The sequence below is a fragment of the Mesoplodon densirostris genome, chromosome 3 (assembly GCF_025265405.1).
Source record: "Mesoplodon densirostris isolate mMesDen1 chromosome 3, mMesDen1 primary haplotype, whole genome shotgun sequence".
Classification (NCBI taxonomy): domain Eukaryota; kingdom Metazoa; phylum Chordata; class Mammalia; order Artiodactyla; family Ziphiidae; genus Mesoplodon; species Mesoplodon densirostris.
This window is the reverse complement of record NC_082663.1, coordinates 66,345,612-66,364,319: the sequence shown is the minus strand read 5'-3', so window position 1 is coordinate 66,364,319 and position 18,708 is coordinate 66,345,612. Positions and strand designations below refer to the sequence as shown.

At 34.5% G+C, this 18,708-nt stretch overlaps 1 protein-coding gene across 3 annotated transcripts in view; it reads left to right on the top strand.

Moving 5' to 3' along the window:
* The window catches only part of SSBP2 (single stranded DNA binding protein 2), a 309,703-nt gene that overhangs the window by 271,418 nt on the left and 19,577 nt on the right, over positions 1-18,708 (top strand). For all 3 annotated transcript variants that reach the window (XM_060091793.1, XM_060091794.1, XM_060091792.1), the window contains 4 exons: positions 2,072-2,120; positions 12,424-12,459; positions 14,257-14,311; positions 17,927-17,997. In XM_060091793.1, coding sequence (XP_059947776.1) covers positions 2,072-2,120; positions 12,424-12,459; positions 14,257-14,311; positions 17,927-17,997 — 211 coding nt within the window. The remainder of the gene's footprint in view (positions 1-2,071; positions 2,121-12,423; positions 12,460-14,256; positions 14,312-17,926; positions 17,998-18,708) is intronic.

Sequence of the window (18,708 nt, the reverse complement as noted above, 5' to 3'; positions counted from 1 at the left end):
CTATAACGCCCACTTTATTTAGCGGTATTTGCAAAACTGAAAATGTTTTCAAACACAATGGTAATGGTGGGGGAAATTTAGCTTATTCAAATGAATTAACATTTAACCCATTACATTAAAATGTAATTTAATATGAAATACATGGTGAGCTGAGATTAGATTAGTATTTGTCAAACGATTGAAATGCATAAAAGGTATTTTATGGTTCTTAGAATAAATTTAACATTTCATTTAACTTCATCTTATTTAATTTGTATTTATTTACTTAAGTAAAATGTTTAATTATTTTAACATTTAGTTTAGCGCATTAATTTAACATTAAACAAATTTTTAATTAATAAAATTATTTTATATTTAATATCTCTTATTCATACAGTCCTTGTTTAAACATAATATTTCAAAATATGATTGTCTGCATGTTGTTGCATACAAATTTTTGCCATGATTTGGATATATAGTATATTTTTATGTTGTTTTAAGATAAATATTTTCCAATTTCTTTACTGTGTTTTATTTAACGTCAAACAAGTCAAGTGTTTTACTTGATCAACATATATCCTATGCTTTACCTCAGTTTCTGTCCATTAGGACACTGAATCCTCTATGTAAAATCACCTTTCCAAAGTGTTCCAGTAACTAATTGTAAAGTCGTCATCATTATCCTAGAGAGGAACTATTTCCAGAGACAATACATGTACCCCTCACCTTCTCCCTGTGCATGATACTTTGACCAAGTCCGTTCTGGTCAAAAGGGGACTTGCACTTGGGCATTCTAATAGAGCCTAAGGACACAATTTTTCATGCCCTTCCCTACTGTTTACATTCCTGGGGAATCCCAAAATAATACCCAGAACAGTTCTAAATATTCCAAGCAAACATGGGTAATATATCTAACTTGGACAGCCTCTATCTAACATTTAGAACTTTAGGTTTAAGGTCCCTAGAATAAGAATCAGGGGACTTTTTTTTTAATTTAAAAATGTCACAGGGCCTCCCTGGTGGCGCAGTGGTTGAGAGTCCGCCTGCCGATGCAGGGGATACGGGTTCGTGCCCCGATCTGGGAGGATCCCATGTGCCGCGGAGCGGCTGGGCCCGTGAGCCATGGCCTCTGGGCCTGCGCATCCGGAGCCTGTGCTCCACAACGGGAGAGGCCACAGCAGTGAGAGGCCCGCATACCGCAAAAAGAAAAAAAAAATAAAAAATAAAAATAAAAATAAAAATAAAAATGTCACAGTGCTTTCATTGAGATTAGAGGGAAAAGGGGAATTTTGAGTGACTCTAATTAGAGAAGACCTGCTGACAGTAGTCTACTTTTTATCAGGCAGTATATATTCAGGTACACTTAATACTAAAAAGCAAATGGACAAGAGATGTTTTTAATTTAATTAGGCATTAATTTTGTTTTAAAAGCTTTATGTCCTTTTAAGCTATAGAATAGGGAACATTCTCCCTCGCCCTAACATGAAGTAATATATTGACATACATTAGCATAGATTACCTCCTATTTTTCCCCAAGATTTACTCTGGCCACTATCTTGAACTACAATTATGAAAACAAGAAATGTGTTTCCCTTGTTTAATAGTAACCAAATCATCAGTAGCACTGAAAGATAGATTGATATATAGATGTATAAAGTAACATGATATTCTATGCAATTTTTTGAAGAGGAGGCAAATTTAGATACCTACTATGTACATTTATTCATCTGTAGCTTAAGAGCAATCATTTTATGTATAATGATATTTTATAAATAATTTCATTTTCATTTTGAATGATACATGCAGCACTTATTACTGTCACAATTATCTTTTATATTTATCTCATAATTAGTGATAAAGCTGTTTAAAACAGCTGTAAAACAGTGAAAGCTGTTTGGGGGAATGATAAAATTTTTGGATTTTAGAAATAAAAAAGCTGTGAAAATATATAAAATATATAAAGAGTAATTTCAGTGCTGGACTAGAACTGCATGGTAACTGAATTATAAATGTTTGTATTTTATGATGTTATTGCTTACTGTGAAACATTCAGAGCGTCAGTTAAAATTTCATTTCTCATTTTGTCTTACAGGGGTCCTGGTGGTGGCAGACCTTGGCCAAACCCAACAAATGCCAACTCAGTGAGTATACGTATTTTTTCATTTTCTTTGCACTTTGTAGCACTTAACAACAAAAATCTGTTGCTTTTGAAAGCCCTGCAATTGGTTATATTAAACTTTTTTTTAAGAAATCATTCAAAAAATAAATTTGTATATGTTTTTATAAAAAATTTATAACTTTTGAAATTATGTGATTTTTTTTCACTTCAAGGTCTAATGTAAACATGCATTCCATGTAGATTACCAGGCCCTCAAAAATAGAGTAGTAGTGTGATTTAAGGATACTCTATGGTAGCCTACATTTATCATACAATTTATTTATCATATAATGAATTCATCTTCTAAAATAACTATAATAATTACTAAGTTGCCAAATAACATCAATCTCAGTTATTATTATTATATTTGCTGTTCTGGTTACACCTATTTGCTCTCTCGCTGCCCCAAGAAGGAAGTACACATTTACCTTGTGCCTGTGGGCTAAACTGCCATCTTTACACTTGTATCTATGTATCTGACATCATGGGAATTTTCCTTACAAGTTTTGTGGCCATGATTTGACTGCGTAAATATTTTTGTCTCTTATTAATGTCACAAATATAGGCACAGGTTAAAATTAAGTTTTCAATCTTAAAATTAATATTGATATGATTTTAAATTTAATGATCCTGGAGATTTTTTTCTTGACTTTTGAAACCTTGAGTTCTTCAATCTGTGAGAGAGCTCTGCTCTGTACATTTGTGTAGTATGTGCACTGCACAAACATGCCTGAGTCTAGGGAGTCAGAAGGAGGCTGAAATACAGCTGTTTTCCACTTGTGAAGTCTATGGATTATCTGCCCAGAAGGGATGCCTTTTACTAATATGCAGAGGTACCTTCACTGACTAGCAGTGGCCTCAATGCTAAATAAACATGAAACTGATTCAATGTTTAGTGTTAATTTAAACTTAAAGATAATTTAAAGTGAGGTGTGGGTGGTATAGAAAGAAGCATCCTAAATCCATTGCTATTCTAAAGCAGAAATCACTTTCTTCTCAATTAAGTAACTGTCATATTTTTAGAGAAAACATTTACTTTATATTATCTGCCTATCTCTTAGTTTCAATAGCTATGACAGTTGCTAATTAAATAATATTGTTTGGGGTGGAGAGAGTGATGTTGCTGCTTCCATTTGGGTCTTCAGTTCACTATTTAAGTTCAACAAATCTTCTAAGATACTGTTTTACCTGATTATGTTGTAATATGACTATCTTTTCTCCTCCAAATTTCTTTTAGTCTGCTTATATGCTTTTGACTAGTTCACATTTCTATTTGCCTCTTGTTATATATGCCTTTCAAATTTCAAGATTTCACTTTAAAAAGGGATCTAACTAGCAGCTCAAGATACTTTCTTTGACACAGACCTACTTGAGAATGGACTTGAGGATATGGGGAGGGGGAAGGGTAAGCTGTGACAAAGCGAAAGAGAGGCATGGACATATATACACTACCAAACGTAAGGTAGATAGATAGTGGGAAGCAGCCGCAGAGCACAGGGAGATCAGCTCGGTGCTTGGTGACCGCCTGGAGGGGTGGGATAGGGAGGGTGGGAGGGAGGGAGACGCAAGAGGGAAGGGATGGGGGAACAGATGTATATGTATGACTGATTCACTTTGTTATAAAGCAGAAACTAATAAAAAAATTTTTTTAATCATCAAAAAAAAAGATACTTTCTTTGAACTCCCCATTAAAATACCCATAAAGGTGCAGAAAAACAATTTCTTAATAACAGTGAAAACTCTTCAAATCTTCTTATTGTCAGAATCTGGAAAGAATTTCTATTATCTACATGTCTGATGAAACTGGGTTAAAAAGCACAATCAATGACCCACCTTAACTAGTAAGCCCTCCTGCCTAGAAGGAAGAGGACCCTCTCTCCTTCCTCACTGCCAGCTCAGCCAGCCATCCCCTCCACTGCCCACCTCCTGCAGGACCTCCTTTTGTACGCTTATCTGGAGATACTATCCTCCAAATGCCACCAAGGAAGGTGGGCAGGATATGATACTGAAGGTGGTGCATTGTACTTAGCGGGTATGTTATCCAAGTGAAGAGTATCAGATGGAGGCAGAGATGAGGAGAGAGTTATGCTTTCTTATCATTTTTAGTTTTTAGATACCTAAACAACTCTTGAGGATTTCACAGAGCCGAGCACGTGGATAGGAGAATGTACTGTATCACGGCAGCAGCTCTGCATTATTTTAGACCCTGAGAAACACTAGGCGTTAGGGAAGGAGCTGTGCATATCAAACTACTGAACAACCACTGTGAAATGGGCATTTGGCCAGCACACATGTAGGCACGTAATCAAGTTGAAAGCAGTCCCTTCTGTTAATATATACCACATATGGGTACACTTTCCCCCAAAGAATTTGAATAGGGAAAAGTTGTGAAGGAACACCTATACTTTTCTCTTTGGAAAAAGAAAGGAGTCATCATCCTGAGCACAGAAAGGAAAAGCATTCCTCTCAATATGATAGATTATGAGAAGAAAAAAACCAAAGACAACTGATGACTTTCTAGCAAAAACATAAGGCTTACATGAAACAAAGCAAAAGTATTAAAGAGAGATTCTTTTCCCCTAAACACCATTGATTATGTTGTTGTAGTGACGATTTATCTGTATTATTTTGAACTCCAAGTTCTTTGGACTTTTTGTCTGTATTTAAAATTATTTTAATGAAAAATACTTTTCATTTGGTATCAATACAGTAAGCCTCTGGCTCCTCAGAGCAGCCAAAGTGGCTGGTTGTTTTGTTTTTGCTGTTTCCAAATATGTTTTATATACTTTTTTTTCTTTTAAATACTTTGTGTTTCCTAAAAACAAAGACATCTTTCATAACCATAGTATAAGGATCAAAATTTAAAAATTAATATTGATGTAATCCATTTTCTAAGCTGTACACCTTATTTTGATTTCACCAGTTGCCCCAACAATATCCTTTGTAACAAAAGAAAATCCCAGTTCACTTGCTGCACTCATCTGTCATGTCTCTTTGTCTCCTTTAACCTGGAACAGGTCCCTTAACTTTTGTCTTTCGTAAACTTGGAGTTTTGTTGACTGCAAGCCAGTTATTTTGTAGAATGTCCCATAAGTTGGTCTTGGCTGATGCTTCCTCATGATTATATTCATGTTATATATATTTGGCAGGAATCCACAGAAGTAATTTTGTGTTTTGCTCAGTGCGTCATTTCAGGGGGCATATGGTGGTGATTTATCTATTACTTGTGATGTTAACTTTGATCACTTAGTTAGATGCTGCTTGTTAGGTTTCTCCTAGCTTGTTAAATTACTTTTTTTCCCTTTGTAATTTTCAACCTGTGAAGACATACTTTGACACTATCATAAAGATCGTACTTTAATCTGCTACTTTGAGTATCCATTGATGAATCTCGCCTGAATCGTTTTTTGCTATGTTGGTTGCCAAATGTCTATTTTCTAATTCTGTCTTTCCTTCTCCATTTATTAGTTGACTTTCTACTATAAGAGATTTTCTTTCTTCTCCAATCATTCATGTAATCCAATGTACTCGTGGATTCTTACCTTGTCCAATAGGTTTTTCTAATACTAATATCATTTCAGATTTGTCCAGTTAAAACCCTTTCAGGTTGGATCATTTGTCCTTTTGACATGACCTCATTATTCTTTGAGCATTTTGAAGCTCATATTTTCCCAGCCTTAGCCTTGGAAACAGCCATTTTTTAAGGGTCCCTGGTTCCTTTTAGTGGAGAGTGGTATTTAGAACCCATTGGAGTGATCTAGCTTCTAACCCTCTCAACCAACAGAACTAGGATACAGATGTATGTATATACACACACCCACACACATCTATATCTTTCTGTATCTCTACATATTAAAATCATGAGGGCACACTGCAGCACTATTTATAATAGCCAAGACATGGAAGCAACCTAAATGTCCATCAACAGATGAATGGATAAAAGAAGATGTGGTATATATATATACAATGGGATATTACTCAGCCATAAAAAAGAATGAAATAATGCCATTTGCAGCAACATGGATGGACCTAGAGATTATCATACTAAGTGAAGTAAGTCAGACAAAGACAAATATCATATGATATAACTCATATGTGGAATCTGATTTTTAAAAAATAATACAAATGAACTTATTTACAAACAGAAACAGACTCACAGATATCGAAAACAAACTTACGGTTACCAAAGGGGAAACGTGGAGGGGAGGGATAAATAAGGAGCTTGGGAATAAAATATACATACTACTATATATAAAATGGATAATCAACAAGGATCTACTGTATAGCACAGGGAACTCTACTCAATATTCTGTGATAACTTGTATCAGAAAAGAATCTGAAAAAGAATGAATCTATGTATATGTATAACTGAATCACTTTGCTGTACACCTGAAACTAACACAACATTGTAAATCAACTGTAATCCAATAAAATTTTTTAAAAACCCCGTGAGTGCACACTGGTGCTTCAACTTCAATTCAGTACAACAGAGTTCATTCTAGACTTTCTGCTTTCCAGGTTTATACCTCACTTCTCTGAAAGTGAGAAATCTACCAACCATTATCCACAATACATTTATTTATCTGCTTAATCTTTATCTTTACATAGTTTTGTCATATACAAGTGTTTTGATCAAAAATATTTTTGGCACTGTTTTGCATGGCAGCAGGAGAAACATTTTTAAGGACAAACTTATGTTTTTAATTCAAAATAAGAGTGATTTTTTACTTTTAACTTCCTTCACTCTGAGCATTACAGTACTGGCCTCAGATTCTTACTTGGAAGCTTATTTACAAGTCTACCAACCATTTTTTTCTTTTTTATGTTTTTCACAAAGAACTGTACATTTGGGTTGAACTATAAAGCAAGTTCTAATTACTAAGTAGCCAGCACTTTTATCAAAAATATCTTAATTAGCTTTGTCTGCAGACACTTTTGATTACAAGGTATAGAAAACTAACCAAACTAGGCTCATATTGAAAGAGAATATTACTGGATCATGTATCTGAAAAGTCCAGATATAAATTTGCTTGAGGGTACATTTGGTTCCAAGTATTCAAATAACATCATCAGACACTGCCTCTATTCATTGCTTACCTTTGTTCCACTCATCTGGCAAGAAGGCCCTGTGAAGCTCCAGATTTATATCCTCACAGCTCCCTGTTGAGTACAAAAGAGCACAACTCCATCAGTTAAGCACAGGTATTGGGAATAACTAACTGAACTGGATTCACTTAGCTTGGGTACATAGACTCATTCATGAACCAGTTATGTACAGTGCTCTATTGGCCAGGCCTAGGTCACACACCCACTTCCTGAGCCCCACCCGAGCCACATGGAAAAATAAGGGAAGTATGGTTCAAAGAGAATTCAAGGAATTGTTGGCAAAAGAAGGGATAGGCAGAAACAACAAATGTTCAGTATAGCATTGTATTCATCAACTCACTAGCTGGAAAGATAGAAGAGAAAACTCCTTTAAGGAAAAATGAGGATCTACTACAATGATTAAGCCTAAGAGAAATACAAATATTTTACTCCAAATAGGCTCTGCCCTGTACAAATAAATGCTCATTTTTTTAAAAGAGCATTAAAAAATAATAGAATATTTTCAACTTTACACTGACACAGATAATGTTCCCCTTGCGATTTCTAGTGAACTGAATTTCAGTGCTTTTAAGGTAGTTTTGAAATTCACAGTTGACGAAAGCTACTTAGCTAAAATGTAAAGCTACTTATAGCTATCTTTTTTTTTTTTTTCTCGGTACGCAGGCCTCTCACTGTTGTGGCCTCTCCCGTTGCGGAGCACAGGCTCTGGACATGCAGGCTCAGCAGCCATGGCTCACGGGCCCAGCCGCTCTGCGGCATGTGGGATCCTCCCGGACCGGGGCACGAACCCATGTCCGCTGCATCGGCAGGCGGACTCTCAACCACTGCACCACCAGGGAAGCCCTAATCATTTTTTAACGAAGCCAAAAAACTTCTAGTTATTCTGCTGTTCCCCCTACCATGGCACCAGTCATGGATATTAGGAGTCAGAATATTTCAGAATATTTGGATTGTTGTCACAGCTCTTGAATTTTCTGTCTAGCTTAACCAGACAATACATATGGCCCTTAATTTTATCATCTGTCAAATAAGAGATTCTTGTTCTATGATTCTGATCTTCTACCTCTCTGGTCTTGCTTATCTTCTACATCTGCATTTTCATCTTTCATTTCATATTAATGGTTATTTTGTATAGCATATGGGAGAGGGGTGGAGGGAGGAGATTAATTACATTGGGAAGAATCTGGTCACTAGAGGTGGAGAAAGGCCTGGACAAAAGAGAAAGGGAGATGCAGGCAATGTGTGAGAAAAAATTATTAGATTCTTAGTGGCTGGGAACATAGATTTGGAAGGCAAAGCTGGAAAAAGAAAAATGGGACCATGATGTGTTCAGGGCTCTGAATGCTGAGAAATCTGGAATTATCATCTATGTGGAACAGAGCTGTGTTTTAGGAAGATAGCATATAAAGTGGATACATAGGGAAACAATATTAGGAGAGTATAGTAACAGACTTTATATAAAATGTTGTCAGAGCCTAAGGTAAAAGCAGTGGAGAAAGGATGGCCGAGATAAATGTCACACATAGAACCAAAAATACCTGGTGACTTGTTGGATTTGAGGATAAAGAAAGTGAAGAAGTTGAAGGTGATTTCATGTCTTTGAACATTATAACATAATGTGTTATAATTTAAATCTATAACCTTCAACCTCTGCTGAGTCCTCACCGATGTGTGACCAGCAATTTTTTTTAACTCTTCTTTAGTCGCCTGCCTTTCCTGCACTTCTTATCTTTAGCCCCTTCTCTATTAGCTAAACTTGTCTCATATTTTATAGAGGAAAAAAAACAAAACACCATTAGACTCAAATTTCTTCAAATTCTACCCTTACCTCCAATATTATAAGACCTTTAATTGTTTTTCTTTCCGCTTGTCTCAGAAATGTTCTTCTCAATGCTAACTGTTTTATCTGTTCTCTTTATTCCATGTCTTGATGTCTCTGCATATCTTGCTCATTCATTTTCTAAAGGAGTTTTCATCAGTCCCTTTCCATTGGCTGGAACTTTCCCTAACACTGTGCCAATGAACAAAACCCCAAGACAACCTTAAAACCCCCAGTCTTTCACTCCTCTAGAGTTGGGAGGGGGCAACTGATAGAAAACTTCTCTCAACCCCTCCTCAGTCTCAAACCACCATCCAGTGTCTCTCACACATTGAATCCCTCACTACCATTCTCCTGGGCAGTGAATTCTTTGATCCTCTTTTCTGTTTCATTACTATGTGGTAGTGCAGTGCCTGAGATATAACAGGTGATGGACGAAGATTGATTGAGTTGACTTCTCAACCATTTCAATCCCCATGAAAAGTACTATTCTGAAGGTTACTAGTGACCTTCTACTTACCAACCAAAAATAATGACTTATTTTCTGTCCTCAGCATACCTGACCTTTGAAATATTTGACAGCTTGGTTTTGTTTAAATGTCTCTTCATTTCTTTTCTTCGTTTAAATAATGTTTATTTTTTCCATATTTGTACTAGCATATTCCTTTTTATTATTTATTCTTAGGTGTGTCACAGAAAGGTTGAAAGACTTGAGCCTGACAGAGCTCAAAAATAAGCCCAGTTTAGGCATTTCCTAGCCAAGCTGCCCCCACTCCTTGCTTCTTGAAAGTCTAACTTGCTTGATTTTTTGTAAGATATTTTCTCCTGATTTTCCTCCAGTCACATTATCCGCCCTTTCTTAACTGGTAATGTTCTTTAATTCCAATCTTGGGCTTTTTTGGTTTTTTTTCATTTTAACATTTTCAACTATCACTAAATCTAATCAAAGCCTAGATTAAAGTCTCGTGCCCAGCACAAAATGGAAATTTATTCAATTGAAGCTTTATCTCTAGTCCTGATCTCGAATGAGTTCTAGACCTCTGTTTCCAAATATCTGTTGATCAGATCTAACTCAGTGTCTATTAGTGCTTTCCAATTCAACATATCAGGTATTCCCCAAACTTGTCCCCCACTTCCTAAATTCCCTATATATAAATTAGTAGCACCATCATCCACCCAGTCAGCAAGTTGGAAACCTCAGGATCACCTTAACTTCTCCCTTCCCTTGTCCACCACACCCAGTTTGTCATCAAGCCCTGCGGAGTACATCTGTGAAAAGTCTGTCAAATTCTCTTACTCCTATGTATCTTAATCAGCCCTGCCTAGAACACTTTTTACTATCTCTTGCCTAGACTTTTTGCAATGGTCTCCTAAATGGTATTCATGTTCCATAATGCCTCTAGAGTTATCTTACTAAAACATAAATTTGAACATGTCTCTCTCAAACCTGTGACTCCCTATTTCCAACAGCGTCCTAGCTGCCCAGCTCAAATACGTCTTCTATACCCACACAGTACTTCTACCTACATTGTCATATTTTGTTTCTCAGGCTAGGCTGGCAGATGCTGATGTAATTTACAAGAATGCAGGTTCCGTAAAGTGTTAGGGGTAGGAGCCCAAATCCTCCTTTCCCTTAATGAGGGCAAAAAAGACTATGAGGTAGAAACAGTGAGTGTAAGCCAAAATTAAAGAGGAATTGTGATAGGATAAGATTCTGATTGGAATATAGAGTGTTATTTGTGAGTGCCATGAGGAACAAGAAAAATGTCAGTCAGGAAAGTTGTTTAGATCTCTGTGCAAAGACTTTTAGGATGTATTCGTGCTCAGAAATGGAAAAGGGGGGTATATTGGAAAGGAAAGGAAAGGCAGTGAGTGTAAATTCCAAAGATCTAAAGAGTGGTTAGATCATATCTTGAAGTTGCTTAAGGATGACGGTAGGCAATAGAGGCAGAAGAACATGAGCCAGGTGCTAAAGTTGTAAGGAGGTGAAAACTGGAGCCAACAGATAAGTTGGTGATTTGGAGAGGGCAGGTGCACATGTTTAAAATAATAAGCAGAGGATGGATAGTAATCATGAACTGCAGAGGACCCTAGAGAGCAAAGCTATATTCATTCACCAAGTCGAGTAAATGTCTACTGCCATAGGGATCCGCATACTCATAGAAGTGATGGTCATCACTAGTGATACTGGACACTCCGGTAACGGCCACCTGCAGTGCTGAGTTACCCATAGGTGGACCAACCAGAGGCTCAGACACCTGTGGTCTGTGCTTAAGGCAAAGCAAGGACACCAAACAGTGAGGAGAGAGCTTTCAAATAACTCAATATTAAAATCAAAGGAAAACCATAACTTTGTTGTATTTCTTTCTGCTTACTTTATTATTTCATGTTACTCATGTTTAACTATCAGGAAGGAGTTGGGGTGGAGGGAACATTTAGGTACAGGCATTATAATCTTTTCACCACTCTTAAGGTCCTATTTTGGCCCTGGCTGTCCTACTCCAAGAAGACAGTAATTTACTGGCTTTTTTCAGAATAAGGCAAAAATATCTCTTCTGGATGTGCAGAAGGATGTAAGCTAGTGAGCTTGTGTGAAAAAAGAATATTTGGATTTAACTTCTCTATTAATATCCACAGTTAAGGGGTTATTTTTAAATATATGTTTTCCAGTTTTCGTTTCTTAAATTATCATAGCAATGTTGTATTAATACCTTCTAATCTCTAGAAAAGAGCTTAGTTAGTTAGGAGCCTGATTTGAAGGGAAAGAGGGAATATGTTACCCATATCTGAGCCACACAAATTAGTAGTCTTCGGAGACTTACATTAACAAAATCTTTTGCATTCATTATATTGTTTTCTAGAAGCTAATTAGAAAGGAAAGGGGGAAAAAAGTGAGGTTTATATATCAAGTATTGACTACTGCATGAATATAGTAGCCTGAAACTGTCTTTAAAAAAAATAATGTATCCCAGAATGCACATAAATTAGAAATTGCATCTGTAAAGGCTACTAATTTGAAAAATTCTGGTTTCTGGTTTTCAGCTGCACAAATATATATCTTTTTAATTACAAAATAAGTGTCATTGTATCAAGCAGTGAGTACAACTGCCCTGAAATCAATATAACTTGAAGCTGTAATTCTATCTAAATTTCTCTTGACTAAAATCCTCTCTTTTTTGTAAATCAAGATAATTCTGCATTTTATTCAGTTTTCTAGCACTCAGACATATATAAATGCCTTTATCCTTTGTGATAAATTTTAAACCTTGACAAAAGTTAGAAAACAGATTCATTTTAGGTCAGTCTCCATACTGCCACATGAATCAAAATATGTATATTTTTTGTCCTGTTCATGTTCCAGATACCATACTCCTCAGCATCTCCTGGGAATTATGTAGTAAGTACATTTGGGTTTGTTTGCTCATAAGAATTGATGTTATGTTCTATTTGGGCAATGAAATAATTGTCCAGATGTTAAGAAGAGCCCCTGTGTGTTGGCCAAGAAATGAACATCTGATTTGTATTGAGTTGTTTCGTCTGCCAACCTCAGTACATATGTTGATGTTCATCAGTGAAACAGTTATCAATCTGGCCAAAATTGCCCTGAGTACTGTGTTTTACTTCAGCATATGTTTCTGTAAACCACTGCAATACACTGTCCAATCATGAAGAAAGCCATCCCAGTAACGCAACGATATGCTTGAATTTGCAGTTCTTCAGAATAATCTACACTTCCTCCCCACCGCACTTGCCATACACAAAGTCTAAGAAGACATTAAACTTTCTCCCAATCACAAAGAGAATTAGGTAGCAGAATAATGACTAGTAATTTGGGGGAGGAGGGCTAGTTTTCATTCTTAGAAACCGAGACCACTTATTCTTCTTCTTATCACTTAGTACATGTTAAAAATTTCCAATTATTTACATTCGTCAAATCAGCAGGTTTTACATGACCTCTTGAACTTGCAAATGACCTTTTAACCATCATCACATTATAATCCTTGCTGTATCTCAAGGCCATCATAAAAGATAATTTGTTTATAATATTTAGAGGGAATTGCCTAACAGAGTAGCAAGGGTAAACCGGTAAAAAAAAAAAATCTTTCCTAAAGAACCTTTCAGAGGTGGTGGTTAACCAGAGTAGGAAAAAAGGAGTACTTAGGAAGAAGATCAACGCGCATTTTACCCTCCATGGAAACAGTGTTCTGTGAGCATAATGAAAAGCACACGCTGTTTTGGACCTGTGAACTTAGTGCTCAGTATTCCTTTAAGCTATACAAGCTAAGCAAGTCTAACTTTTTGTACAATCTCTATGAAAGTAAAAAAGTTTGAGTAAAACCTATTTTTTCTTAAAGTCAATTAAAAATAAGCTTGATATGTATAGTTTTATGAAATTATAGACTTATTTGAAAGTAAATTTAAGCTGTTTAATAAATAGCAATACATATATTATTTGAAATAATTAGTGGGCTATGTCTGTGCACTCCAAATGAAGCAAAAATTTAGCCACTTAATAGTTAATTTGATTACTGTAAGTCTGAACATTCTAAAACTCATTGCCTGAATTATCCATTTTGGTTGCATGAAATAACTGAATTAACTTGAGTCACCTAACATCCATTTCAAACTGATTGTGTACCTACAGCCTTAGAAACCCTCAAATCAGTCAGCATTACCTCTCATTTCTAGTTGATGTGATAGCTGAAGGTACAGTGCATCCAAAGTGTTGCAGTTGATGCTGGCAGAAGAAACAGCATCAATGTATTTTTTTAAACGTGAATATCTTTTGATTTTCAGTTGCCTATAAAAACCAGTGATACAAAATGTAAGAAAATTACAGTAAGCTAAATCACAGATACACATGAATGATTTCTATTGTATGGGATTTGTAAAGGCCTTATTAAATGGTTTCTCCTTAACCTTATACCTGATGTCATTAAGCCATGAATCATAAATCAGCGTTACAGGCTCATTGTTTTTGGAAACTTGTCAAAACAATCTCAGCATATTTAAGCTAAATTATATTTTGCATAACATTGAAATGATTGTGCATTCAAAGAAAATAAATTATGGAGAAAATGTATTTCCTCTTCTGTTTTCAAACTGGATTATTATAAAGTCTAACTTCTGTTTTTCCTTATATTGTTTTTAATGCAATGCCTTATTTTTACTGAAATTTTGTGTAATTATTTAGGGTCCTCCAGGAGGTGGAGGGCCACCAGGAACACCCATCATGCCTAGTCCAGCAGGTATTGTAATCGAACTAGCCACGTGGGCATTTGATTCTTAGAGTAAAATCACAAAATACAGAAATTGTTATGAAAGAAAGTTAGTAGTATTCTCTACGTCACTGGTGGTTTCACAAGTTGCGTAGAGGTAGCAAGTAGGAAGAAATAGTGTTCTTAAGTAACTATTGTCCAGTTACTTTAAGCATTTAGAAAATTGTTGTGTAGGTAATAAGATTTAATCAGAATGAAAACTGTGTTGATCTGTATGAATTGCCCAATAATTTATCTGACTAAAAGTTTGCTTGAGACTGTGGAAAAGATCCAAACCTCACAACTTAAGAAAAATTCTGCATAAGTAACACATGAAATACATGGATCCATTAGGTTTAATACAGCAAATCAGCCCCACCATATCTAGCATCTAAGATAGATGTGGACGTGCTTACAATATCATTTATCCTACATGTCTATAGGTATTTACTAGTTAGCTAACCCACTATGTAGTGGGGAAAGTTTTTTAACCTTTTAAACCAAAATACTTTAATATTCCTGGAATCATGTAGTTATTTTAAATATCTCTTTCCTTTGAGACTTTAATACAACCTATTAAATGTGTTGTGCCTTGAGGCCTCTGATGGTAGCACAGCCCTCCTAGAAAGCTCCTGGCAACATGTAGCAAGAGCCGTGAAAAAGCTCATACCACTTGACACTATAATCCTACTACTAGAAATGACTGGAGGTACAATCCAAGAATCAAGGAGAATGATGCTCATTTGTTATAGCCAATAGTTAAATAATAGAAACAACCTTCATGCCTAATCCGATTTTAGTGATGTTTTTAAATTAATGTTTTATGGACTAAAATGTAGCCATTAAAATTATTATCGAAGAAATTTTAATGACACAGAGAAATAAATGTCCATGATTTAATACAATATGATCACAGTGTTATTTTAAAATATATTACCCTGAAATCTGGGACTTCCCTGATGGTCCAGTGGTTAAGACTCCATGCTTCCACTGTAGAGAGCATGGGTTTGATCCCTGGTTTGGGAACTGAGATCCCGGAAGCCGCACGGTGTGGCCAAAAAAACTAAAATATATTACCCTGAAATCTAAAAAGTAGATAACAAAGAAATAGACTAAGACTTTGTCAGTTTTAACTTCTGGGTAATGAAATATATGGGAAATTTTTATAATTAGAAAAATTTTTTTATTATGTTGCACTGTTAAATTTGTATGTTCTTACGAATTTGTTGAAATCTAAGATACACAGAAGTTTGAAATTAAATATCATTAATCATACCAATCAATATTTTTAAGTTTTGAATCTTTAATTTAGAAAAAGCATAAATTTGATGATTAATTCAAAATTTTACGTTGCCTCACTAACTCTTTGGAATATATCATAAATATCTCATGGATCTCTGTCCTCAGAACATCTTCAGTGAAGTGAAACAAAATTCATTGAAGATACAAGTATATGAATTGAACATCTTGCCCACATTTGCAATCCTTTTGGTGAAGTTAAGGTTTAATTTATGAAGGTAGCATGTGATTAATAAATACTTCACTACATACTCAAAGAAAGTTTTTGGAGTAACACTAAACTTTTCAGGTGATAAGTAATCTTATCACTTATTCCTTTCAAGCCAGAAATTGCCACCAGTATATCTTGCTAGCTTTTCTGCCTATTCTTTTATGTACTCATCCTTTATCACAGTCAGTCCTCTAATATGAAGCCAGTATCCCCCACTCTCCAAAAAATAGGTGCCAGAATATCTATTGTAAAGTTTTTTTGTATATAAAAATAAATCAGACATTTTCTAAAAAATACCAACCTTATTCACTCAATGTTTTTTCATTTTCAGATGCAATTATATTTGATTGGTCTTAAAAGCAATAAAGTTTTCTTTCTGCATATTTTTAAATATACAGCCCATTTTCCTTTCAAATTAATTGCTAAAATTAGTAAGTAAAATTAGTAAGGCTAATAAAGGTAAAAAACCATTTGAAGGTTTCCTATGTTTAAAAAACAATTCCAGCTTTTCTGAAAGATACATTTTTATGGGATAGAGTTTATGCCATGAATTGAATCTAAGTTAGTAGATATTTATTGTTTATAGTACACAACATGAGTAAGATATGGTCCCTTTCCTCCTCTCAAAGAAATTATAACCTAGTTTGAAGCAGGAGGGAAAAATAAGACAAAATATTAACTATAATGCAAAGCAGAATTCAGTGGTAGAAGAGCACTCACATACTTTTAAGTATCAGGGGAAAACTTCATGGAAGAGGTAGCATTGGCAATGGGCCTTGAATAGTGAGAGTATAATTTCAATAAGTGGAAATTGTGTTGAGAAGATGCCCAGAGAAGAAAGAACAAAAATAAGGTGATGGAAAAGGATGATCATATGCAAGAAAGAAAAAGTGGCCTGGGTTGACAGGAGTATAGTGTACATAAGGATGTAAAAATAGTTAAGGCCACAAAAGTAGATTAGGAGCTTACTTAGTATAAACAAACAGAGGTCAACCAGAGGCGGGCATTTCAACTTTCTCAACAATATGATGTATTAATCTAGAAGTAAAAAATAATATTTAGGTTTATGGATCACTGTTTACAAAGTATAAATGGCATCTAACCTACTCTAAAATAATAAGTTAACGTCTAATAATCACAAAACAAGAGGAAAAGTAATTGCCCATTTCTCACTCTATGGTTATTGCCATGAGAAAGCAAATAATTTTTATCTTCTGCCTTGAATCAGTACAAAACATTTGAAAAACATCTTTTTCAAAATAGAAGCCTGTAACATTATATTTAAGAGAACTATATAATTGTGGAAAAATAGCAAAGCATTTTATAATTGATAGTTCCTAAATATAAAATATTAAGCCATTCACTCTAGGCTATACATTATAAACACATATACTCAGAGACTTAATTAGGACTAGCTAATAGACATGAAATGTAAAATGTTACATATATTTATGTGGATATACACTACAGTTATTTTTATTATAATGAATCAAAAATAAAATGAATGAAAAGAAATTTATCAAAAGTTGTACTAGTGGAAGCTGGCTTTTACTTCAAGCAAGAGAATTTTCATTCCAGTTGTATAGTCTCGTTCTAATATCTTTCTGTGGGAACTAAACCAGGATATTCCACCAGCTTTTATTAATTATTAGCTAAATAAACTATTTTTTAATTGGTCTATAAGAAGCCTAAGGAAATAATAAGTAAAAAGCTACTAAATCTGAATTTTAAGAGATTTCTGATATATGTATACATATAAATTGCTTAGAGAAATCAAAAGGGATCATGTTTTTTAAAGAAGAAAACATTTACAGTAACTCTTTAGACTTTTAAAGTAATATTCCTTTTGATCTGAATTATTCAAGTGATTATTCCTAATATATTAGGTAGATATTCCTAATTTACAACCTCAGAATGATAATTTTGGGGTCAGAAAATGACTTACAGATATTTGTTTCTGAACATTAGTAATGACTATTTCGAGTGCTGTAGCTATAAATATGCATAAGTGTCCAGATCATCTTTGATTATTATTTTGTGATGAATTGGGCATAGATTATAATGAAAGATATTAATTCAGTAATATTTTGTTTCAGACTCAACCAACTCTGGAGACAACATGTATACTTTAATGAATGCAGTACCTCCTGGACCTAACAGGCCTAATGTAACTATGCATTTTAAAAAATATTTGTAATGTATTTGAAGACTCAAACTCTAAGTACATTCCTTTTCCTTGATACTGTTTAAGCTTTATATTTTATTATCCAGGATCTTACTGGATATCAAAAAATCAAATTCTATGTTCTGGGTTGGAAAAAAACATAATATATAACAAGAGATTTCATATCAATATAATGTAAATGTAAAACAGAACTTAATTATAAAATGTTGATATGTAGCCTTATTTTATCTCGAATACCTAATAATTAATATTGACTATTTGAAAGTGACAGTTAATGTGTAATCCTATGTTCACCTCATTTTACACATCACTGATTTCTTCAGGTGGTTGGGTTTTTTTTCCTGATAAACTTGAAACTAAATTAGGAAGTTGAATATGCCTGTTTTTCTTTAAATTTTTGAAATCTGGAGTTTAAATATAGAACTGAAGCAGTTCTACAGAAAGAATTTGAGTGTACTTAATAAAGCATAGGTCATGATTTTTCCACGAACGTGTACAGAAAAATGATATCTATAAGACTACATATTAACAAAAAAATATAAGAAAATACAGTTAATACATAGATATATATATATGAATAAAAGGTAGCTCAAATTAAAGAAAAATCAAAACACATATAAAGAATTTCCAAAGGTATACCAAAAACTGGGGATGAAATATTATAGTTGAGCTTCCTAGCAAAGGGAAACTTTA